At 35.7% G+C, this 27132-nt stretch overlaps 2 protein-coding genes across 11 annotated transcripts in view; both read left to right on the top strand.

Annotated features, from left to right (window-relative positions):
- The window catches only part of Rabgap1l (RAB GTPase activating protein 1 like), a 622756-nt gene that overhangs the window by 258347 nt on the left and 337277 nt on the right, over positions 1-27132 (top strand). The window lies entirely within an intron of this gene.
- Gpr52 (G protein-coupled receptor 52) lies at positions 15998-19052 on the top strand. Its single transcript, XM_052199908.1, has one exon. It carries the CDS (start codon positions 16088-16090, stop codon positions 17171-17173), a length of 1086 nt encoding a protein of 361 aa, XP_052055868.1. The 5' UTR covers positions 15998-16087; the 3' UTR covers positions 17174-19052.

Below are 27132 nucleotides of genomic sequence, written 5' to 3'. Positions count from 1 at the left end.
TGTTCTCTTGGCTACTTAATCACTTCAGCCACTTAGCTTTGAAAGTGCCTGGTGAGAAAGAAAGAATATTCTGGCAGATGTAGGTCATTTCAGTTGATTTGTCAGTTTCTCGTTCTTCATAGCATGGGCCAAAAATGGTGAAAAATACAGTATTTTAGTTTTTTTTTCAAAAAGCTTTAACTTAATGGTAATTTTAAGCCACTGTTGCTTCTGATACTTATTTAGATCCATGCTTTACAAAATATGTGTGTGTGTGTGTGTGTGTGTGTGTGTGTTGATAATTAACCAGAAAGGAACACAAATCCTGTTAACTTTAACTGTTTATCAGATATTACTGTCCTCTATTATGTGCTAGACTCAGTGCTTGTCATTGAAGGCATCAATTAAAAGACCAAGATATTTGAGGGAGAGATTAAGATGTTACCAGTGAAGATATTCTTTTAAACTAAGCATGGTGTTGTGTGACTATAATCCCAGCGTTCAGGAGACAGAAGCAGGAAGATTTCAAGAAGTTGGAAGCCAGCCTGGTTGGCAGAGTTTATTCCAGTGAAGTTTATATAATAATGAGACCTAATGTTAATCTCTTAACATCACTTCCTTCAGAAAAAAAATACCTTTTGTGAGTTGGTATGAGAATGTGTGTTTGAAGGAACATCTTATGATTTTTAAGCTATGATTTTTCTTATAATTATCTTTTCTAAATTATGTAATTTTTTATTTCTAGAAGCTAAGTGGGGCATGGTAGAATCAACATTAGATTAATTTCTTTAGTTACTCTTCCGTGGTGCTTTCAGTGTTGACTTGTATTGTCTACTGGAGAACTTCATCATCTATCAGAAATAATCTTTTTAGTATTAATTATGTGATAGGGTTTCCAACTTTGAATAATAATCTCACCATTGTTGACTGTTTCATCATTGCCTGAATGCATCAAAACTAATTAAATGTAAACTCCATACTTTTAACTCCAATGACCACAGTATAATTTACATCTAATACATTACTATTAGATGTAAATTATAAAAATTAAAACATGCTTATGAGGCTTTGTGTCTTCAGATGGTTCAGTTTTCCCCAACCATTTTTCAGATCCTCTCCAAAAACTTTGTATATCGTATGATTGTGGACAATATAACCTCACCTTTATTTATTTATCTCTTTATGATCTGTTTTCAAATTAAGAACTATTTGTTCCTAAACATAATAAATTAACAAATGTTGTTACCACCATTGTATAACAATAATTTGTTATGAATGAGCAACTAGATTACCAGAACATACGTCTAGTAAGACTTTCTAATTATTGTAGAAAATACCGAAAATAAATAACTTAAGGTAATAGATTATTTTGTTCAATTTTGAGAAATACTATGAAAATCTAATGTCTTCATACAAAGAGGCAGTTTATATATAGAATTGACAAGTAAAAAAGGCCAACAATTATTACAACATTAATTGCTCAATCACTGTATGTATGTATGTATGTATGTATGTAAATACATGAATATAGTTAAAAATGATCATCAAATTAATTATTGAATAACTCAATTTTATTTTGTGAAATTACTTAAGCACTTAATACAATTATAACAAAATTATATTCTTGTAGTAATTTTGAGTGTTCTCAATTCTTTATAAAAGATAGGAAAGGTAATATTTTGTTGCATGATGTAAGTATGCAGGGAACAGTACAAAGGTGGACAGTAGTTAACACAGAGACTCATCACTGCTCACAGTGCCGAGAATGTGTAACATCTCTGTAAATGGGACAGTAATATGCTCTACTACCTCAAGGCTTAAGAAATATTGTAGAGGAGGGAACAAAAAGACTGTAAGAGTAGCTGAAGAATTATTGTTTGAAATCCTACTTTCAGGAAATAATGGGTCATGTTATTCATGAATTCAAAGCAGTGGAGGTTACATGCTCAAGGATCTGCAAAAATCAAAATCCAGCACTGCTTTAGCAGGCCTCAGGTGGCCCCACACCTGGTTGATATGTTAGTAGATGCTGCTAGAAGAGAACCACTTTTTTTTTGAGGTATGTATGGCCACTGATAAATTTCCCATGCTTCATGGATGGCCCATATTTATTTGAGTTCTCACAGTAAAACTGTTTTCACTAGGTGGGTTATTATGAAGTAAAAGAAAAGTTTGCTGGGAAATTGTTCATTGGGTAAGAGATTTTATTGCTCTTCCAGAAGACCTGGATTTGCTTCCTATAATCCATTTGAAAACTCACAACCATGGTAAATGTCTACTTTCAGAGGATTTGGTGTCTTCTTCTGGCTTCTGCAGGCTCCTGAATACCTATGGTGCACATAAACTAGCTGGCTAACAAACACACACATTCATATGCACAAAAATAATTAATTAAAAAGACTGTGAAGTTGGAAGAGGAATATGTTGGGTAAGGATTTGAAAGAGGAGAGTGGATATGATCAGCATACATTGTATACATGAATGAAACTCTCAAAAAATAAATAGAAATATACTTTAAAATAGCAAAAGAAAATACTGCAATGTTTTGAAATCATTGCTCTGAATGACCACTTACCATTTATGTTCTTTTATGAAGATAATAGAAAGCCAGGCAGTGGTGGCACACGCCATTAATCCCAGCACTCTGGAGGCAGAGGCAGGTGGATTTCTGAGTTCGAGGCCAGCCTTGTCTATAGAGTGAGTTCCAGGACAGGAAGAGCTGTACAGAGAATCCCTGTCTCAAGAAAAACGAGAAAACAAAAAACAAACAAAAAGATACTAGAATTGTATTAGACTCAGAATTATAATAATAGTGGTCATGGCTAGTGCTATTAATTACTGGGTTAGGTAATTTAGGGAAGTTAATTTGTATTTTCAAAGGAATTATCAATTTACAAAATTGTGAAATTTTGTGGTATGTGCAACAAGAGAAAATCCACAGGTACTGCAACCTTCCCTGGCTAGATGTGAGGAACAAACCTGTGTGTATTTCTCAAGTATTCTTTAGTAACTTATAAGACAAACTAATGATTTGGATAGGGTGCACCCAAAATAAACCAACAAACAAATCTCCAAAAGTGTTAAAGGGTCTAAACACAGCAGAAGGATGCAGAGTGATGTTGATAGAACTCTGCTTCTAGAGAGTTAGCATTGTCTCCAGAGTGCTGAGGAAATGCACTGTGGTAATAACATGTGTTGCTACATTTGTTGATAAATATTGGTAATTTGATTAGGAAGGAACAAATGAAACTAAGGGCTTTGATTTTGTAACAGATATACATAAATCTGTTTTTATTCCTCAGTATGGCTATCTCTAGGAAAAGACATGAATTTCTGTTACTTCCCAGTTTAAATCCTTCAGAGGCCTCACCAGTACTCATGAGATTCTTATGAATGTTCCTTTTGTGAGGCAAACGGGATGCTAGAACACTGAACAATGAATGTCTAGTATTTGATAGAACTTCAGTAATTTTCTAATCTAGCAGACCTCTAATTAGATGAATCTGGGCCCAGCTTTGCAATAATTGCTTTGTAGGTATTTTTAACCTTTGGTGTGTTCTATGATGGCACTTTGAGGACTCAGGGTAAGGAACAAGTTAGAAGACCAAAAAACTCAGATTCCATACAAACTATTGTGCTCCATTATTGCACCTTGACTCCATGATAATCTCCTGCTGTTCATGGGATTTTGTAGTGTGTAGTGTATAGTATTTCCGATTGAAGTAATGTAGCAATGATACTTCAAGCTGTATCTCAAGATTTTGTTTGTTTTTTTTTTTTTAAATTGAGTCCCAGAAACAGTTTGTAAAGAGCGTGAATATTTCAGGTTTTCTTTTTCCAACCTGATCACAGATGCTGCTTTTCAAGCCAAGTTAAGGTTTGATTAGTCTACACTTCATGTCTCTTTAAAATTCTAGTTGCTATAACAACTTTGATATTTCTTTATTATTTTTAGCATGTCAGTTGCCATAACAATAAGATATCTCAAAATATAGCAAATTTTTTATAATGGAAAACTTTCTTTCAATTAAAAATGAGATTCAATGAACATTTCTTTCCTTTAATGTTAACTTGTTATCGAAAATGAGATGTTCATACATCTGTGTCTGTACAATTCTGTAGACTTTTTTCCTCAAGAGATGTTATATGGTTAACCTTTCCCACTATGATTTTACTGTACAAAATTTGAAGGAAAATGACCATTTCATCTCTTTTCTCTGAGGTAATAATAATTTTGTTAATATTTCATTTAAAAATTGTGCTAAATAATCTAATTTTCAGATGAAATATTCCATAAAATAAGGAAACCTCTTAGATATGAGACTTGTGAAAGCTTGACCTTTTTGTCCTATGTTATTTAAAATGCAATTCCATTGCTTTAGTCATACTAAACATTGCGCCATTTCACTTATCCAGAAATACCTGACAGTCTAGGACTAAGTTGTGACACCGGGAGGAGTACTGTTAAGTAGTCTTTGTGAAGAAGTTATCATAAGCTTTGTTTTCAGGTATTATACCTTTAGGAAATTGCAAATAGGAACTTAAAATAGGAAGTAGAAGATATTGTTCTATGTTATGCATAGAAAGTCAAAATGATAGGAGATATGTATTAAATTTAGTACCGAGTCACTTGTAAAATTACACACTTCTATCTTTATGTCCCCTGTTGTCCCTGCTGTCTTTAACTCAAATGCCACAGTTGCAAAGGTATGATCATGTCAGAAGACCGTGTTCTGATTGATTGTAACAGTGAGGATCACACACTGTGCAGCAAATATTAAGTGAGCATTCATTGTGGGCATGTGAAACCACAGATTCATGGCTATTTTGGTTGTGATTTACACAAAGCTTAAGTGTATTATGCCATTATTTTTGCCATGACATGCACACGATGCACACATTTTACATACTGAATGTTGTTATCCTTCCTGAATGTTTTTACTTACACAAATCTTGACTTTGTGTGAATACCCATAAATACATACACTTGCATGCACATGTTCATATGTGTGAACATATGCACAGTTACCACTTTGTTATACTTCAGAAAAATTCATCTAAAAATGTTTTAGAACTTTGTGTAAAGTGTAAACTTTCTGTAAACTTTGGGGCATGATTTTCCCCCTTAGTGTTTAGGTTCATCCATGATTTTTTGGCTATTTTTGTTCCTTTGGTACTCTAAGTAGCAGGCCACAGTCAGTACATATCACAGTTTCTTCAAGTATATACCTGTTGATGGATGTGTATGCGGTTTCTAGTTCAGACTGTCTAGTTTTGTACATGCTACTGGGAATATTCTTTGTGCAAGGCTTGATATCTTATATTTTGTGGGTGTATTTGCATGTCTTTTTGGATTGACATGGTGAGCCATAGTGTAGATTTATTTAATACAATGAGGATTTTTAAAATGTTTGTCACAATTTCTAAGTTCTGACCATTTCATATCACCACCAGCAGTCTATAAAAATTTCAGTTGTTTTGCAATATTATAAAAAATTTTACTGCCAGTCTGATAATTTTATCCACTGTAGTGAGTACATTGGAAACTTTTTGTTTGATTTTTGCCTTTAATGACTTGAGCTAAGCACCGTTCACTCCCCATCCCTAAATCTTGTATATACTAATAGTACCATGTGGTGCTTTGAGTCATGTATAATTATGTTGTAGTCTGATCTGATCCAATCTCTCTCTCTCTCTCTCTCTCTCTCTCTCTCTCTGTGTGTGTGTGTGTGTGTGTGTGTGTGTAAAATAAGGAAAACTCTTAGATATGAGATTTAAGAGAAGTGGCATTTTTCTCCTATGTTATTTTTGAAATGTACTTCCAATGTTTCAGTCATACTAAAAATGGTGCCATTTCACTCACCCAGAAATAACTGGCAGTCTTTGAAAAGTTGGCCTTTCTTGGTAGTACATAGATTTAAAATGCTTTTTTCTAATTAAAACAATTAAGTAGCAAAATATATTTCAATAATCTACTCACTTTGCTGGGCCATAGTAGCACAAGAAAATTTAGCTCCTCTCTGGAGTTCTCACTTGGTACTCACTGACTAACATCTTCCCATTTCCGTGTAACTGTTGCCAGTCCCTGAGAACCACTCTTGTACTCATTCTCTATTGCTATCATTTTTTAATTATTTGTATTTTTATTAACTTAGAATGTTAGTATGTTACTGTAGCAGACATTTTCATAAACATGTCTTTGTTATGTATATGTTGTGCATGTAATTTCTGTCATCCTCTTGGCTTGCTGATTTTGTTAATGATGCCTTTTGAGAAAAATTTTGAAAGTATTATTTAACTAAAATTTCTATTATTATTTTTATTAACTTATAAACTTTGATTCTTTGCCAGGAATATATTATCCCTCTTGTGTATTTTCTTTTGGAAGCTGTTTGTATTTCATTCATATTTGTGTGTAGATATTTCATTCCTACAAGTAAATTTTTAGGTGTTATATGAGGACATGACCATAGTTGATATTTCCCAGTGGGTGTTAAGATTTTTCTCATGCTGTTTACAGAACAATCTCCTGAAGCTCAGGCTAGTTTTAGAGGATCTTACTGAGATTCAGTTGACAGTAGCTGTGACCTTACCTTTTGCATCATTTCCTGTCCCTCAGGTCTGTTGTCTATGCTTACTAGACTGTCTAATGCCCTGGTCTTACAGTGTTCCTTGAGACTAGGTTGTATCTGACTTCCAAATTTGTTTCTTATTTTCTTTTAGAAGATTGTTTTACAGCAGTCACTTCAAATTCTTTGTTTATATATAGTTTTTTTTTTTAATCTGCACTTGGTTGTTTTTACAGATAAACCTGCCTAGATTTTCATATGAGTATTCAATAGATAAACTGGTGTGACCTGTTTTATTTTTTTTTTATTGAAAAGGGAGGTAAAAACACTTTATGATGAAATTAAAGATTTACATGGAAACTATTTCAGATAAACATGTTAAAATTGACAGTTTTCATGGAAAATTAAAGAGTAAAGTGGTATACATGTAAAACATTGCTAAATTAATTGAAATATGGAATAGAAACATTTTATGATAGAATTGAAGATTTATGTGAAAAATATTTCTGATAAAATTGTAGAAAAATGTAGAAAACATGTTAGAGTTGAAGATTATCATGGAAAATTTTATATAGATATAATAATAGTAGGCATAAAAGTAATCCTAAGTTGATTGAAAGTAGAATTATAAACATTTTCTGATAAACTTGAAGACTTACATGGAAAATATTTCTGATAAAATTGAATAATATATAGAAAAACATGTTAAAATTAAAGATTATCATGGAAATTATACAGATAAAATGATAGGCATAAAGATAATTCTAAGTTGATTGAAGGTGGAATTATAAACATTTTCAGGTAAAATTGAAGATTTACATGGAAAATATTTCTGGTAAAATTCAAGAAATATGTAGGCAAACATGTTAAAATTGACTATTTCATGGAAAATTTTACATATAAAATGGTATATATAAAAATTCTAAATTAATTGAAGGTGGAATTAGAAACATTTGTGATAAAATCAAAGATTTACATTGAATACATTTCTGATAAAATAGAAGAAGTATATAGAAAGACATTTTAAAATTGAAGATTTTCATGAAAAATAATGCAGATAAAGTGGTAGATATAAAATATATTACTAAATTAATTAAAAGGGGAATTACAAACATTTTCTGATAATATTGAAGAGTTACATGAGAAATATTTTGTTAGTCTGTGTCTTTTTATTGGGGAGTTGAGTCCCTTGTTAAGAGATATTAAGGAATAGTGATCATTACTTCCTGTTATTTTTGATGTTATTTTTATGTTTGTGTGGGTTTCTTCTTTTGGATTTTTTGGCCTGTGTCCTTACTCCTCTGAGCTCAAATGTGAAAGCACTGCTGGGAGATCTCTCTCTCCTGGCGGGCTATGCACAGAAGGCTGTGGAGTTTCCCGGCTCCCTGGTGTAAATGGCGGCAGTAGGAAGACTTCTATCCCAGCTGCTCCACTGATCTTATGCCCTGTGTGCTCCTAGCTGGTCCCCTCCAGAGAGTTTTTTGTTTGTTTATTTGTTTTTTTAAGTGATAACATGTCTTCAAAAACATAATGATGGTATATCCCTACATTTCCTCAAACCTTTAACTTTGTTTTGGTGATACTATAATTCTCAGAGTAGAGACATTATTCTGATTTTATTAGCTGAATCCTTGTATTCTGCTGAATGAGCCTAGTGGAAATGGTTTATTTTATTATTTTAATTTCATGTTTATTACATATATAGAACAGTGAAGTACCTCATAGTTTTACAAAGTATTCCAATTTCCTTATGTTTTAATAAGTATAGAGTTGTTATTTTAATATTAATCACATAATACAGTTATGCCTTTCATGAATGACTTTTCATTTTCTCATTTATTATATTGACTGAGACTTGCAGCATATGGTGCATGGAGTAATATGGATCCACATCTGTCTAGTCCCATTCTGAAGGAGTCAATTCTCACAGTATTTCATTGTGAAATACTCTACAAGTGTATGCCTTTATCAGGTTGAGAAGGCACTCTCTGTGGTGTCCATAAGTAAAATTTTGTTATTTCTACTTAATTAAATATTTAATTTTTGACTCACGATAAAGCAATGGTAAGAGAATAAACTTTTGCTGTGCTGTTTAGAGCTCATTAATCAGAATATTATCTGCATCATGTCAGAGCATTTGCTTTCTAGCACTTAACTCAAGTTTCCTCAGCATTATCCTGAATAGTACATTACAAGGTAGTTGAAACTGCATTTAGTAGCAGTTGGCATGCTTAAAATAAGTAATCAACCATTATTGTTTGCTAAAACTCAAGTTTTTAAAGCGTTTTAACTATTAGTACAGAATTGGATTTAGGGAAAGTTGTAAATTATGAATATTTGTCTAATATTCAAATATATGAAGAGATCAACTTTTTTTCATTGTAATTTGGTCATATTTTCTTACTTCTTCCTGAATGTCTTGTTATACAAGGGATTCTCAATGGTTTTCTTTATTTTAACCTTATAGAAACTATTTGGTCCTTATAGATTGTACTAGTTGTTTCCCTATGTATTATATAGAGATTATGATAAAATGTGTTTGTTAAACTCCTATTCTGTGCCCAATGGTATTAAATTGGCACTTTAGATATAATAGTGAACAAAGCAAGTATTGGTCCCCCATGAGGCTCCAACTTGCTCAAGAAGACAAGTGAATGAAATAAATCATCACAAATGATGGCAAATATAGGATCTGGTGTGGTGCTCTGTGGGAACTCAGAGAAGCTTTCCCAGGAGAAGACATTACTGGAAATATTGCCATTGACTTGAATGAGAGGAAGATGGTAGCACATTGAGCAGCCATTTTAAGTACTCTGAGGCAGCAGGCAGCACAGTGAGCCTGGGCTTACAGTGGTGAGGTATGAAGAGTTTGTCTAACCTAAATAACCTAGAAGGAAAATGAGACTAGACAGTTAGATGGAGACAAGATTTTATAGACCTTTTATGAAATACAGAATAAATAGAGTTTTGCCATATTAATACTGTTCATGTGGTTCTTTTGTGTGTCACCATCTGTTATTTATCCTACTTGGCATTAAGAGCTCAGCCCTTACTGTTACCTTTCTCTTGCTGTGATAAGACACTATGACCAAGAAAACTTACAGAAGAAAGGGTTTTGGGAGGACTTTAGTGTCAGAGGTTCAGTCCATGGTTATCATGGCAGGGAGCATGGTAGCAGGTAGGCAGAGATGGTAATGGATCAGTAGCTGAGAGCTTACATCTTGATCTACAAGTACAGGGCAAGATAGCTCCCTAGGAGTGGGGTGGGCTTTAGAAGCAGCAAAGTCGGGCCCCAGTGACACACCTCTTTCAACAAGGCCAGGCCTCCTATTCATTCCTAAACAGTCCCACAATTATGGACCCAGTATGGAAATGATTCTGATTTCAACTATGGCACTTGTTTTGCTGTCTAGGACATTGTCTGGGTGTTTAAATAATGAAATAATAATATATAATATGATATATTATTATATTATAAATTATATAAACACATATATCATTATATGATATAGAATATATAATATATAAACAATATAATTTATAATGTACAATTTATAATATAGTCTAAATTTCAAAAAAATCATGCTTCTGGTGTTTCTTCTAATAAATTAGCTTGTGCTTTTAGGAAGTGATCATAAAGTAAGACCCAAAACATCTCTGAGAGTTTTTCCAGTTAGCACCCATCAATTGCAAGGAGAGGGATGTACTTGCTAATGATGATAAAAAAAAGATTGCAGTGAAACCCAGACTCTAAGATAAGAAGGGTCATTCTTTAACTCAAATGAAAGCATGGTGTATCTGATGAGCTATGAAAGTATATGTCACTGATCTTTGTTATTGAAGCTCCACATTGTCAATTATTTCCTATATCTACCAGAAAAACTGATAAAGCAAGACAATGGCCAGAATAGTCACTTAATATACAAGAGACCTCGCCTTACTGGAGCTTCTGACACTTCTCTTTTGTTTTTGTTTTTACTTTTTATTTTTATTTTTTTTTTTTTTGGTAGTGGAAGGAAGGATGGAGGTTTAAATTCTGTTTCCCAGTGAGACCTTATATCCTGTAAACCTATGCAACCATGGGTTGTTTACAATACTTTTAGATAAAAATCCTCTCCAGAATTATATTTAAAAATATGTGAAACTAAAGCAATTTAGTGCTTGAGTTCCTCTACATGAGATAGGTGCATTTCCTTACAATTCTCTTGATTTTAGGAATAATTAATAACTTTTAAAATATGTATATTTTTAAATGATTTAAATTTTGGTAACTTGAGTAGCAATAATGATTAATAGCACTTAATTTTTAAAAGCTTTTACTCTAAGGTAGAGGGCTAATATCTAATATATACAAAGAACTCAAGAAGTAGAACCCAGAGATCCAAATAACCCCATTAAAAAGTGGGGTACGGAGCTAAACAAAGAATTTTCACATGAAGAACTTCGGAGAGCTGAGAAACACCTTAAGAAATGTTCAACATCATTAATCATTAGGGAAATGCAAATCAAAACAACCCTGAGATTTCACCTCACACCAGTCAGAATGGCTAAGGTCAAAAACTCAGGAGACAGCAGGTGAGGTGTTGGCGAGGATGTGGAGAAAGAGGAACACTCCTCCACTGCTGGTGGGATTGCAAGATGGTGCAGCCACTTTGGAAATCAGTCTGGCAGTTCCTCAGAAAACTGGGCATGACACTTCCTGAGGACCCTGTTATACCACTCCTGGGCATATACCCAGAGGATTCTTCAGCATGCAATAAGGACACATGCTCCACTATGTTCATAGCAGCCCTATTTGTAGTAGCCAGAAGCTGGAAAGAACCCAGGTGTCCCTCAAGGGAGGAATGGATACAAAAAAATGTGGTATATTTACACAATGGAGTACTATTTAGCCATTAGAAACAATGAATTCATGAAATTCTTAGACAAATGGATGGAGCTGGAGAACATTATACTAAGTGAGGTAACGTAGTCTCAAAAGATCAATCATGGTATGCACTCACTGATAAGTGGATATTAGCCTAGAAACTTTGAATACCCAAGACATAATCCACATATTAAATGATGTCCAAAAAGAATGGAGGAGTGGGCCCTGGTTCTGGAAAGACTCAGTGCAAGAGTATAGGGGAATTCCAGAACAGGGAAGTGGGAAGGGGTAGATGGAAGAATAGGGGGACGGAAGAGGGCTTATGGGACTTTCGGGGAGTGGGGACCCAGAAAAGGGGAAATCATTTGCAATGTAAATAAAAAAAGAAATAAATAAAAGTAAAAAAAATAAAAGCTTTTAGATTCACTTATTTAATTTTATGTATGTTTATATGTGCTTTAGTGTATGCAGTGTGTGCTGGGTGTGTGCACGAGCCTGGCCAGGTAAAAGAGGGTATCAGATCTCCCAGACCTGGAGTTTGAGTCTATAGTGGGTGTGAACTGCTTTGTGGGTGCTAGGAGCAGAAGTTGGGTCTTCTGCACAAGCCATAAGCTACTAAAGCATCTCTCCAGCCCCTAGCACTTGATTTCTAAAAATTTTTTCCAGTAACGCTTAACATTTTACTTTTCTTAGTATAGAATGGATGACATGTCTACAGTCACGAATATTTAGCAAATATGATTTTCTTTTGATTATTTATTGTAATGTTTAATAATATTCTTATCTCACTTGATGTAAATGATTTTATCTGTTTAAGTTGAATGTTTCCCTGTAAAATACTTTGTAATTTTTGCATTACACATAAATATTTACTTTTTAAAACATAACATATTCATCGTAAGATTTACTATTCTAACGTGTCTTATAAATATTTCTGTTGAGATGTGTACTATCATTCTACATTTTATTCCACGCATGGAGAGTTTAAAAATAACACAGTCTTCCAGAAAGACAATTGAACATGGGGGACAGAATGGGCTTTCTATGCCTTATAACCCATTTTTATAAACCTGAAGAGACTTTCTAACATACTTTCTGAATGGCAGCCATTAGTAGAAGGAAGAGGATATGATTTAGTGATACAGTGTTAGAAATGACAAGTTTAGCCATTTCTAGTCTCAGTGTCTGAACTCTGTCGTTGGAGTCAAGCCATGCTTTCTTCTCAAGTTTCCTCTTTGTCCATTTGTGGAACCATTTACTGTACTTGTTGCATAGAGATTTACTCTTTTAAAATTTATTATATGTATTAATTTATTAAATGGGGAAAGAGAGAGAAGGGCGAAGGGAGGGAAGAAAGAGAGGGGTAAGAAAAAGGAGGAAGAAAGGAGGGAGGGAAAAAAGGAGGGAGGGAGGGAGGAAAGGAGGGAAACAGGGAGGGAGGGAGGGAGGGAGAGAGGGAGGAAGGGAGAGGGTGCCCTAGAGCCTCCATGGCCATACTTGTGCTGGTGTGCACATGTGGATGTCGGTGGAAAACCTGTGGGAGTCTGTTCTGTTCTTCTACAATGTCATGAGTGGGGATCAAACGTGTGTTGTTGCAGTGCTTGGTGACAAGTGTCTTTTACCTGCTGATCCATATCAGGCTTCAGATTTAAGAATTTTATAAAAGCAAAGTATAAAAGCCCATAGCAAAATTTTTTGCATATAGGACATGTTTTTAACAAGTGTTGCCTTCCATTTGTATTTTTATTTTCCTGATTTGCTTTAATCCTATAACAATTGTAAAATTTGTTTGGTAGGTTTTTTCAATGTATTAAAGTATGAGAAATAGGTGTAAAATAGATGAATGTTTGCATGTAGTATGTAAACCTAAATCAAAATGTTTTAATATACATGAAATACTTGAGCAAATATTTATTTTGCTTCTACCAACTTAAATATATGTAATTCAAGTACTGTGGGATGGATTTCTTTAGTTCTGACATGTTTAGTGTAGTAAGAAACGCATACAGTAACTGTTTCTGTTTCTTCTGATGCTCCCTCTCTTCTGAGATCATATTTTACCCAGGTACTTCCTCAGATAGGTTTCACTGTCATGGTCCAGTCCTGGTGTTCTGTTGCTCAGGTCAGTGTGCTAAGCTCAGCACATTCATGTGGGTGTGGCAGGTACTTAAGAGACGATCAGCTGACTTTTAATTTCTAATAAAAATATTACTGTTCATTTTGTAGTGAAAAACAGTAATTATATCATTTAGTTCATGGGAGGCTTTAATGATTTTTAATAATTCATGTTTTTTGTACCAAAGAGTATTACATTACTGCTGACTTTTAGTGTCATAGTACCTTGTGGTAGTTTCTCTACAAGGTTTAAAGGGATATGCCAGATTTGTTTCCCTAGTACTATTCATAAGAAATAATTTCTGCAAATACTTTAAGGGGAATGCCTCCACAAGTCCTGAAGTACTGTTTATGTATTCTGAGGATTGGTCAGTTTCATTGTTTTCTTTTGTCAATCTTGATCTGAGATCGCAGAGTAAGTCTATAAGCCTGCATGTGCCTGGCAACTGTTACCTAGTGACAGTTTCAGCTGCAGTAGCCATTGGCTGAGCTGTAGATTGGGGCAGGAGGACCGAGTCACCTTTCTGATGGTGAGTTCTTCCCCATCAGCTCAGGAGGAGGAGGAGGAGGAGGAGGAGGAGGAGGAGGAGGAGGAGGAGGAGGAGGAGGAGGAGGAGCAGACACTGGCTCAGGTGGAGGCAGCAAGACTGAGGAACTGTAAGAATCTCCTGGCAGCTTCCCGATAGCTGCATCACAGTAAATCGGACTTGTGAATCAAGCAGCCCAGTTCTGCAGCTGATCAGAGTGGATGCACATGAGAAGCATCACCTTATTCCTGTAGCAAGAGAACTATTTTCTGATAAGTGAGACTCAGCATGTCCAAGGAGGAATACCCCGTGGCTGACATAAAGGACTTGCCTGAATGATGTGTTGCTGCACAAGAAAATAACTTTGAGAAGAATGCTTTCTATTAAGCTGCTACATTGTTCCTGAAGGAGAGGTTTGCATTTCTAGTGCATGCTAGTTCTTCAAAAGCTGTGACAACAAAGAGTGACAAGAGACTCCCTGAATTGCTCTTACTTGGGAAAAAAGACTTTGGCAAATGTTAACACGGTGCCAGAATGACCTTGGAAGCCTTTCGGATGGATTCTGCCCTGCCTCAATCGCAGTATGCCAAAGTCCAGGATTTAAATCCATCTTGATGTTTTGAGGTATTTTAAAACAAGACTATTTCCCAAACTACCCGATGGCCCTGCTTTAATTGTGCTTTTGCTTAAAATAGAATATTTAAGAATGTTAAGAAAAAGGTATTTTCTTAACATATGGCTGTTAATAACTGCAAATATAGTAAACAATGTAATTTTCCACTTTCACATATTTAGTTGAAATAATGATTGAATGTGTTAGTCATCTAATGGAAATAAGAAGGGTCTAACAAATTAGAATTTGAAGCCTGCTAGAAAGACTTGAGTAACAGATAACAGCAGCATCTCTAGTGAAATGTGCTCAGTGTACAGGGAGGTTTCCATTACTGTCTAAATTTCATCTATATTTATGAGATTTGGGTATTGTTGCAAATGTGAGGAATTACTTCAAGCTATATACTTTATTATGTTTTTTATAAGGAAATATATTAAGTAATGAAAGTTATTTTCAGTTATAGATGCTGAAATTAATACTAAACATTTTATTTTGAAATAGAAGAGATATATAAATTACAGTGCTGTTAGCAGCACCAGCAACTGGGGTGGTATAAATTTGTTTTCATATAAATGTTTAAAGAATGAATACAGAATCAGAACTTCAGAAGTTTCCCCTATTTTTTTTAGTTTTAGATGTTATAACACTATTTCATTGTGTAATATATTCCCCACCGGAAATTACCTTTTATTCTCATAAGCATTATATGGAAATCTGGAGCCTGACTTTTCTACCAGTGTACCTCATTGTGTCCACACAAATGAATGTTTTGGAGTTAGACTTGAGAATTATTGTTCTCGCCTTTTAAAAAACATAAGAGAAATGGCTCCTAAAGTTTTCCCATCAGCATCAGATGTGAACCTCCAAGGCCAAGGACATTCTGTCATATGAACTTTTTCTTGGTTTTCCATCTAAAACTAGGATCTTTATTTAAATTGTAAAGCATGAGTGATTTTCATCACAGCTCATCACAGGCACAGGAGACCTCAGACAATTTAGGATTGTTTCTTTCATTTATCATTCTGATTGATTTCTAAGAAACTCTCTTAAGAGAAACATTTCTTCCCCTGATTTATTTTTTACAAATTTAATTTTTCATAGTACTAGCTAATCTATTTTCTGTAGAAGTGCCTATATCTGCAAAAGTTGCTTGTAAGCACGGGAGGAGCTAACCAGAGGCCTCTTTTCACCTTTCTAGCTCACCCTCCTCCCTTATCCCCCAAAGCTGAGATGTGTCACTGGTGAACTAAGGCTGATGAAGAGACCTGAGCACACTGTGGGATGCTCAGCTGTAATACAGGCACTGGCACTTTCTACTGAAGCAGGTTCTGAGACATTGATTTGCAGAGTTAAACAGATGCTGGCCGGGACACCTGCTTGTTGGAGCCAAAGCTGCAAATTCTCTTAATTTCACACCATGAATGAATCCGGGTGGACTGAATGGAGAGTCCCGAACATGAGCAGTAGCATTGTGAATGTGTCAGAGCATCACTCCTGCCCTCTCGGATTTGGTCACTACAGTGTGGAGGATGTCTGCATCTTTGAGACCATTGTCATTGTCTTACTGACATTTCTGATCATCTCTGGGAATTTAACAGTCATCTTTGTCTTTCACTGTGCTCCGCTGTTACACCATTATACTACCAGCTACTTCATACAGACGATGGCATATGCTGACCTCCTCGTTGGAGTCACCTGCTTGGTTCCCACTCTGTCCCTTCTTCATTACTCTACAGGTGTCCATGAGTCATTGACTTGCCAGGTGTTTGGATATATTATTTCAGTTCTAAAAAGTGTTTCTATGGCATGTCTTGCTTGCATCAGTGTGGATCGATATCTTGCAATAACCAAGCCTCTTTCCTACAATCAACTGGTCACTCCTTGTCGCCTGAGAATTTGCATTATTATGATTTGGATTTACTCCTGCCTAATTTTCTTGCCTTCGTTTTTTGGCTGGGGCAAACCTGGTTACCATGGTGACATTTTTGAATGGTGTGCCACATCTTGGCTTACCAGTGCCTATTTTACTTGCTTTATTGTTTGTTTACTTTATGCTCCTGCCGCCTTGGTTGTCTGCTTCACTTACTTTCACATTTTCAAAATTTGCCGGCAGCACACCAAAGAGATAAATGACCGGAGGGCCCGGTTCCCTAGCCATGAGGTCGATGCCTCTAGGGAAGCAGGACACAGCCCTGATCGTCGCTACGCCATGGTTTTATTTAGGATAACTAGCGTGTTTTACATGCTATGGCTTCCGTATATTATTTACTTTCTTCTAGAAAGTTCTCGTGTCTTGGACAATCCAACACTGTCCTTCTTAACCACCTGGCTTGCTATAAGCAATAGTTTCTGTAACTGTGTAATATACAGCCTCTCCAACAGTGTTTTCCGCCTTGGCCTCCGAAGGCTTTCTGAAACAATGTGCACATCTTGTGTGTGTGTGAAGGATCAGGAAACACGAGATCCCAAACCTAGGAGACGGGCAAACTCCTGCTCCATTTGAAGAGAATCACATAGTAAATCAAATGTAATGTGACAGAGGTTTTGGATTGTATTCTTGATTCATTTGGAAATTTGCCCTAGAGAAATATTTATGTGAATAGTTGACCATGAAGTGAAGAATGAGATTAAAGATTTCTTTTCTTTTGTGCAAGTCAAAAAAAAAGGGAAAGGATGTTTGAAGAATAATCGTATATGAGAATTACAGCTTGTGAATATATGTTCAGTGTTTCTCATCACTGACGATAGAAGAGGAACTTCAATTCTACAAAATAGCAGCAAATCCCTTGGTATATCTCTTTCTGTGTCCTCTCTGCCTGTGTGTCTGTCTTCTATTTAGTCTTATTCTGTGTTCTTACTCCTTATACTTGTGGGAGTTACTGGTTTTTAACTTCCCTTTATGAGATGTGCTAGTTCATTTATGTGGCCATCAGAGTGTTGAGACATGTCAGCTGCATAAGTTGTGTTGCCTGTAGAGAGGGTGTGCAGTGTGACATTTTGTTATTTGTCATACGACCCCTGTGCCTATGTTCTTGTAATCATCTCCATAGCACAGGTTTCTACTACAGACAGAAAGGAGCAGTATCTTTTTCTTCTGTGTAGAAGGCCATTTGGTTTCTTCTCCCTTTTCTCAGCACCTGCTACTGCTTTTTCAGTTTTTCTCCAATCCTGTGGAACACATTCTAGAAGTGTCTTAGCTGATGAAAGAATCCTCTATATAAGGTAGTCAAGATGGTAAACAAGTTATTTTTCAATCAAAGCAATCTAGCAGCTAGGAGGTTTTATTCAATACTTCAGTGGATTTTGAAAACATTTTTACCAGTTTTCTTTGAAGTTAGTTCTTGTGCCTAAAGTAAAGTCCTTTTGGCTATAGTGAAGTTTTTTAAAAAATTTCTTTTTAAAGCCCACAATAATACTAATGCAGATGCATATCACTCACCAGTAATGATGTATTACTCTTTGTGCTACCCAGGATGCCCTTTAGACAAAGCCCTGCACTGCAATGATATCCTAGGTCTGCTGCAGTTCACTATCATGTCCACTATTCACTTGTGTTGCGTGTATTTGCATATTCTCTATTTTTTACAAAAAGCATAAGTTATATTACATGATGTGTGCCTAATGTTTTCTTAGCACAATTCATATATCAATGTTATTTAAGGTGTCAACATTGGAAAACATATTATGGACTAACTTTAAAGTAAAAATACTTTTGTGCCATTGTTATTCAGATATTTATATTAGATGAAGCTGCATTCTTAGAGTTGCTGGGAATGTAGTATACTTATAAAAAGCAGTTTAGATATGTCAGTATTTTGTTTTATAATGGTCTGTTTTCAAATGCAGAGATGAAGTTATTTTTCAGTGTGCTACCTGAGGGTCCTGATAAGTTTGGGGTTTAGGTTCAGCCATAGTAAAGTGGATGTGAGCAGAGCAGCTTATGTTCTTACCCTAAATTCTTGACTGGAAGGAGTTTGAAACTTTCTACCATATTGCTGAGGATTTTTCTTCCTAGCACTTCAGACTTTTTTGTTTTGTGAAAAGTATTTAATGAAGCGTGCCTATGACTCTGACACAGAAGCCAATCATTTCTGCGCAGTGGTGTTTTGACTTCAGAAGTCTGTTAAAGAAATGTTGTCACTTTATTAAGGTTGTTCTGAACACCTGTATATTTTTTAAATATGTAAGAAAGGTTTAAAATAAATAATAAAATAGTATTCTATATATCAAAACCAGATTTTGTATCAGTTTACTGAAACACCAGGTATAAGAGTTACTTGGGAAATAAGAATCAAATTGTTCTGTACTTCATAGATGAAGGTTGTATGGAGTCTTGTTTCCTGTTTTCCAGCGATATCATAGATGAATTGAGGTGTACCATTTTAAACAGTGTTTCTATTTCTTCAAATATGATAAATAAATTCTTCAATATTATTCATATTATTCAGGACCCATTTTTGTTGTGTTTAATTTAACCGAACTTAGAGGCTCAGTGATTGAGAACAGCTAGCACTCTTATAGAGAACTGAGTTCCATCCTCAGCACCACTGGGGCAGTTACATCTGTAACTGCATCTCTAGAAGAGCTGATATCCTCTTCAGGCCTCTGCAGGCACCCACACTTGTCTGCACACACCTCCAATCAGATGTACACATACATACATAATAAAGAGAAATGTTCATGGGACTTTAAAGTCTGGACAGGGATTCTGGAGTTATTCCCTCTCCTGAATTTTCCTCATAATGTTGAACGGTTTTCTGCCAGGTTTAACAGTAAGTTTTATGTGTATTATAACAGTTAATCCTCTCTATAGCCCTTGCTCACATTGCAGTTATTGTTTCCAGTCTAGAGCTGAGGAAAAGTGATTCACTTGGGATCACTCAACCAATTACCGAGCCTTGTGCATACTTCTCTGGTGGCTTTGCCTGTGTCTGGTGCCACAGTTGTTTCTACCTGGCCTCAGCTGAGTAACGGTCTGCACTGCAGTTCAGATAGGCCTTCCAGGCCTGTGCCTCTCTCACTGTGCTTTTTCTTCAAAAATTTCTGGGCATCATTTATGTTTTCGATGCTGTCTTTGCCTCAATTTTTTTCCCATGGGGTATCATTTTCTTTGATCTTGTACACTTCTTTTATTAAAACTTCAGCCTGTTAAACCCAACCTTACCAGCATATTTTGTAATCAAATTGAACCTCTGCTATTTCCTTAAATTTTTGATCATTTATGATAGATTTTCCTTGAATAGCTTTTCAAAGCTCTTTGAACTTTCCTTTTAAAAGAGAGAAACCCTTTGAAGGGGAAGAGTAAAAAATAAAGACTTTTTAACCTTTAATAAAGAAGATACAACCTTGTAGCAGACATCCTGGTCTACTGGCTCCTAAAATAGTTTTGCTTCCTCTTCTGAGCTGTTCCCCCAAGAGTCTTCCTTGTTTGGATTGGAAGCACCCCACAGGCAATTGTTCCCTGTGCTTTGACTAGATGTGGCTCTATATAATGTCCATCTGCAGCAAAAAAGAAACTTTCTGATGAGCTGTGAGAGCTACATTTACATATGGAGATAAGGGTCAGGGAGGGGTGGGGTTGGAATGGGAGTAGAGAATATGATTAAAATATATTGTAGGAAATTCCCAAAGAGTTACATTTAAAAAAAAACAAAAACAAAACCCTTTATCATAGTGTGAAAGATACTGAGTGAAGAACATTTTGGACTCCGGGCAATTTACTTTCATTTCGTATATTTTAATATGTGTTTACATAATGAGATGGTAATTGGATACTGTTCTTTTAATCTTTAAGAATGGGTAGGACATGTTACCTATCATGGTGTTGTATTTTGTAGTACTTTACTGGTTTCGTTGTTAGTGAGAGTCAGAAATTATGCTGCTTTCTATTATCCATGGATGCTTGGCTCTGTGGCTATAAAGTAATGAAGGACTTTGGAACCCACTAATGTGCCCCCATTAATATATGCAGCCCTATGGTCTTGGATAGATATTGAAAGTTTCAAGACCTTAGTTTTCTCATTTACAAATTCCGATACTGGTTCCTTCAGTTACAAACTGTGAGGACTGAATGGACCCTGTGGACTGTTCTCAGCATGGCTTCTTCATATCGAGTATTTGGAATGCTTAAGCTGTTGTTTGACTAACTTTCTGCAACCATAGTTATTAACACAAAAGTCTAATCTAAAAAAATTCTAGGTGAAAGAGAATTAATCTATTCAGAGTTAGGCTTTTCTCAGATAGCATCTTTTCCTGCTCACAGGTGTTTCAAACCCAGATTTTGGATTGGACTTGATGTTTTTAATTACATAAATGTTCACAACATCTGAAGACATAGTTCGCAGGAATAGTTGTGATTAGAGCTGTTGTTAAGACATTCAGATATGAGTCAGAGATTGCCGTCTTATTTCCGTGTATTAAATAATGTTTTAAACATTCTTTTTTTCAACAAGGTTATAATTGTAAATAGGGATTGTCTTATTTTTCTTTGCAATAGGAATTCTGTCATTTATTAAAGTGGAGTTTGAACTATTTTGTCACATGTATTTTTCAATTATTAGTAAGCTGAATTAGTCTTCAGATACCATAAATTATGTTTTAAAATAAATGAGATTGTAAGCTTAAAGGATTTTTCTCAGATCCTCCCCATTCTCTAATCATTAGGTTTGAGAAAGATGCACCTATGTAATAAGCAGATGAAAAGAACAAGCTGTGGGGAATGTGACAGTGTGACTTCTAAGCACAGTATCACCTACATTCAAGTAACACTGCCTGGGCACAGCGACTTACACTCCTGGACCAAGGCTTTATAGCTCTGTGTATTTTCCTGTGAGTGCTTTTTTAACTCTGGCTAAAGCTGTTTCAGAGCTAGGGATGTAGTTAATTTGGTAGAATGCTTGCCTAGCATGCACAGAGTCCTGAATTCAGATCCATAGGACAGCATAAACCAGAGCAGCAGTATAAATATTTATAAACTTTAGTTTCAGGGGATCATTGTCATCTTCTGGACTCTATAAGCATTTCATTGATGTAATGCAATGAAATACATGCTGGCAGAACAGCTATACACATGAAATTTAAAAAGTTTTAAAAAGCAATGACTTTATTTTATGATTAAGAAAAATATGTAACCACTGAGGAAAACAAAATAATTGTAATGAAAAATAGATTCCTTTTCAATATTTTCCAAAATGAATATTTTATCCAGTTCTAATTTTGATTCATAATTTTAAATATAACAACCTTATTTTAAATAGTAGAAATGGTTATAAATATTAAGGTATTAGGGTGTCTGTTCTTTGCTAGTTTTCTGTTGGTTTTTTTTTGTACAGTGAAAAATTACTTTATGACCAAAGAATAAAAATTTATGTTTCACCAAGAACACTAAATATTATATATATATAAAATTTTGAGAGGCCAGGCAGATGGCTCAGTGGGTAAATGTGTTGCCACCAAGCCTAATGACCTAATGACCCCAGTTAAACCCTGGACCAATATAGCAGGAGGAAAGAATGGTCTGCTAATTGCTGCTCTCTGAACCCACGTATACACACATGCATGCATGCCCACACTTGTGGTTACAATTATTTTGTTATTTGAGGCTGTTTTTGTTAATGCTACAAGTAATTAATAACAGTATTAATATCTTCCTATGAAAATACTTTATATAAATTTAAGATTTCTGAAATTTTTATGGTAGTTTTTTTCTCTCCCTCCCTCTCTTCTTTCTTTCTTCTTTTATTTCTTAGAAAACTTGTAGTGCTAGATGTTTTTGCTGTATTTTTGCTTTAACTTAAGCAATTTGGGGTTATCACTGAATCTAAAATGATATCAGTCTCTTGTTTTTTAGTGAACTATTCAATACACCTTTCTGCATTTTTCATATATTTAACAATAAATACAATTCTGCACTAGGGAAAGAGTATCTCTTGTCTTCATTAACTGGGCTTGTAGATAATAGAATTCCACGTTTGGTTTCCCATTTCCAAACATCATGTTCATATTTTAATAGCAATGAATTCCTATCAAGGTAAGGAAAGTCACAATAGAAGAGTCACTCACATTTTAGCCCAGACTGATCTGAAAGTCACTATGTGGTTCAGCTGGCCTTGGACTCTTGGTGACCCGGCATCGATGCATTTTGAGTATGTGGAATCATAGACGTAAACCACCACTCCTGCGTTTTAGGAGTTAGAAAAAAAGAGTATACACTAAGGAATTTGTTATTCTGAGAAACCTCTTTCATTTTTCTGAATCAAAGAATGTATTTTAATAAAGTATCCATGGTTTGAAAAATAAGATTATACATATAAACATTTTAGGATGAGCTTTATTGAATAGAGAAAGCAAAATGGGTCAGATAAATAGTTGTATTATTTTGATTATCTTATAGAGGAATAGATTTTAAAAGATCTGTGCTGCCTCGTGCACACCTTGCTGGCGGGCTGGACTGCATCATCACCCTGCAATTACCAGTTCCTTTTGGGCTTTCATTTCATTGCCTGTTAAGTAAGGACAATACAAATACTTCTCACAAAGCTGATAAATTGAAATTTTGAGGCTTAATGGGGAAGATACACCCATAAAAGTTCAACAGGGTGGTCACATAAACAAGATCAGTATACTGACAGCCCTAGTTTGCATACCAACATGAATATTGGAGATTTTCCAAGGCATCTGGATAAACACCTATTGATTGCTCTTTTCTGATTCCTAGGCTTACTGTAAATGAAACCTGATGCTTTTCTAACTATTTTTCACCTTCATATAGTTTATCTGCACATACTTTGTGTGTATGCAAATTTATATTAGGGTTAATCTTTTGCTTATAAAACTTGCTATTTCAAATACGAAATAAAAAAGTGAAGCCATTGTAGCTTTAAACAGCTGAGTTGCTTATAAACCAGCCTCTTCTGCAGTACTTCATTAAGTAATAAAACAGAAAACTAAGAAGCAGAAAATGAACAGTATTAAGTATTAAACTTGCATCCAGTTCTAAAATATATGACTTAATAGCATTTATAGTTCTTTTTTTCTTTCTATTTTCTTCTCTCATACAGTTATCTCGATGGCAGCCTCCTCGCACTTCACTCCAATCAGCCCCGCTACCAACCCCACCACACACATACACACTATCACACCTATTCTCTCTTCCAAAAGCACTGGGCCTCCATTTCCCTTCAGGAAAGGGTAGGCCTCCCAATGATATCAATAGAACATGGCAAAACAAGATGCAATAAAACTAGCCACTAACCCTCACATCAGAGCAGGATGAGGCAGCCCAGTAAGAGGTAAGGGGCCCCATGATTAGGCAAAAGAGTCAAAGACAGCCTTGCTAACACTGTCATAGGTCCCATAAAGCCTCAAGCTAAATAACCACAGCATGCATGCAGAGGACCTAGGGCCTAGCCCAGACCCAGCCTCTGTGACTGCTGCTTAGTCTCTGCTTAGTTGATTCTGTGAGCCTCGTTCTCCTGGTATCCCCAGCCTTCTGGCTCCTGCAGTCCTTCCTTCCTCTCTTCAGGTTCCCCAAGCTCTGCCTAATGCTTGGCTGTGGGTTTCTGCATTTGCTCCCATCAGCTGTCTGAGAACTCTCAGATGACAAATGGGCTGGTACCTATCTATGAGCAGAACAGATTATCATTAGGAATTATTTAATTGATTTTGTGTGTGTGTGGGGGGGGGGAGTGATCTCTGAGCCAGAGACTGGATGGCTTAGAACTTAAAGTTCTGCACAGATGTATAACATTAGAAGGTTCTTGGCAGATTGTAAATTAGAAAATATACTCCTATTTGTGAATACGTTTTGTATAGAAGCCTCAATTAGATGAATTCTGATGTTACTGATTAATAAGTGGGAATATATAGCAATTTCAAATGAGCAATAATTAATTTTTACATCAACTTATGCTGTTTAAAAATCTTGGTAACACTCTATTTGACACATTTTCATATTCATTCTCTCTCTCTTTCTCTCTTCCTCATCCCCCCTCTGCTTAGTAATATAGTTCTAAGCTAACCCATTGGAGATGTTTTATTTTGTTTAGTAAATGCATGACAAAATGAATAAATGAATGATGTGGATAATTAATTTGAGAGTCCATTAAGCTTGGAGCATTAAAAAGCAAGCAAACATCTCTATATTCTTATACACTATATCTTTTTCAAGTCACTCATGATAATATCAGATAATATGTTAATGCCTGTACTGGCTTATTTTAAATATCAATTTGTCACACCTTTTAGAAGAAGGAACCTCAATTGAGAAAATGTCCCCACCACACTGTGTTGTGAGGAACATGCCTTTTAGCGTGTGTTTTCTGGATTGATGATTGATGGAGGACCCAGTTGGTTCACTGAGGGTGGTGCCATCCCTGTGCTGTGGTTCTGGCACTGTAAGAAAGTGGCTGAGTAGGTCATAGGAGCCACAGGCAGCACTCCTCCTTGGCCTCTGTTACCAGTTTCTTCTCTGACTTCTCTCGATGGACTACCTGCTGCAAATTGAAATAAACCCTTCCCAAGTTGCTTTTGGCCATGTGTTTTATCACACCAATATAAAACTAACTAAGACAATGCCTTTTTCATGTGTTTTCTTTTTTTAAATTATTATTATTATTTTACTTATTTACATCCTAAATGTTTCCCCCCTCTAGTTTCCCCTCTCAGAGCTCTTTCTTCATCCCCTCTCTCCTTTTCCTCTAAGAAGGTTCCCCACCCTCACTCCCCCCAATCACATCCCCCTTCCCTAGGGCTTCAAGTCTACAGGATTAGGCACTTCCTCTCCCATTGAGGCCAGACAAGGCAGATGCATTTTCTTTAAAAGAAAAAAGATTATAAAGCTAGGCACGGTGATGCAGTGATGTGATGCATACCTGTAGCCCTAACCACTAAGGTAGACTGGTGGGAGGAAGGCTAATCAAAGAGCCTCTTGACAGTCTGTGATTTGTAAGTTTTGTTTATGACAGTATTAAAATGTAAGTAAAAGACCGTATATGGACATTTCTATTTTTTTAAACAAAACTATTCTTTTATTTTGCATGCATCAGTATTTGCCTGCACGTCTGTATGTGCACTCTGGGTGCACAGCGCTCACAAGAGGCTGTCTTAATGCCCTGAAACTGCATTTGATGCCACCATGTCGGTTCCAGGGACACACCTTGGTCTTCTGCTTGAGCGACAAGGTTCTCACACCCAAGCCAGCTCCTCAGCTACCCTCTCAGTAGTTTATGTGTAAAGTAATGAATTTGGAGAATTCTCCAGTCCTACCTTATCTATAGCAAGCAAAGTGTAGTGTTTTAAGAGAAAACTAGAGATTGCTTGTAGAGATGAATTGAGTAAAATTATATTTTCTGTTTTTCCCTGTATATACCCACTAACTTGCCTGCTAATAAGGAGCCCAGTCTAGTTTGTGACAGTCTGCTCTGTTGTTATCTCTGGGAATTGATCTTTAAATTTGAATTCCCGTTCCTTTCACATAACTTACCTTCTTTTCCCTCTTTTTCACTTTTTGGCTTTTGATTTTTATAGAAATGTTGCTTCAGAAGGAAAATCTGGGGTATTTTAAATAGAATGCTAGAGAATAAATTATATATTGTTTCCTCACCTGATATAATTAGGTGTGAAAATAGCCACTGATTATGGGTTTCCTTTGTTCCACTCCTATGAATTTGGAGTTTTAAAATGTGGGCATTTTTCAGGTGTAGTTATTTATATCTTAAACATTTTTCATCTCATAGCATATTCTTCATGAAAATCTTTATAAATAAAACTTTATCCATATTTAAAACTTTTGTAATTTTAAAAGAGGAATAAGTCAGATTGTGATTATTTTCCATTTTGCTAATTTCTTTCCCAAAAGACTGAATTTTTATAATCCTCAGAATAAAAATGCATGAAGCTCTGAGGTTCTGCAGAAGCTCTGCCCCCTACAGCTTCTCTGACCCACTCAGTTAAGGCTCCTGAATTTTCAGTGCAATCCTCACAGCTCTTAAAAGAAATTTCTTTATCATATATATACTTTTCCACCTTAAAAACCTATCATGCTGCAAATGTTGTATTTCAAAATTTGTTGAACTGTGATCATCTTCCCGCTTTAGTTAGCTTTCTGTTTACTCAGTGCTGATGAGTTTTTGGTGATTAAAGCCGAGCCCTTGTTTGAGATATCAAAGTTGTCCACCGCGGTTCTTCCAGTGTTAATTCAGTCTTCAGTGTTGGCTAGTTCATTGTGTCAGGTATGTGCTACATTTTGGCATCCTGCCTCTGTCATAGGAGTGATGATAGCTTCTAAAGATGGGGTGGGAGCCCCTAAGCAAAACCAACCCAACTGAAACACCAGAAGCTTTGAGGTCTATGCATGGTGGGGAGATGGCAGCTGTTGAAGACTGCACTCCAGGCCTAGGGTGGCTCTCAGGGTTTCCTTAACATGCCGACCTTGTGAGCAGCTCTCAAAGTGGTCCTTAGAAT

The sequence above is a fragment of the Apodemus sylvaticus genome, chromosome 12 (genome assembly GCF_947179515.1).
Source record: "Apodemus sylvaticus chromosome 12, mApoSyl1.1, whole genome shotgun sequence".
Classification (NCBI taxonomy): domain Eukaryota; kingdom Metazoa; phylum Chordata; class Mammalia; order Rodentia; family Muridae; genus Apodemus; species Apodemus sylvaticus.
Note: the sequence above shows the minus strand (reverse complement) of the source record. Positions and strands in the feature narration are given on the sequence as shown.

Coding starts and splice junctions, on each gene's coding strand:
- Gpr52 (XM_052199908.1), top strand. CDS start 16,088: ATGAATGAATCCGGGTGGACTGAATGGAGAGTCCCGAACATGAGCAGT.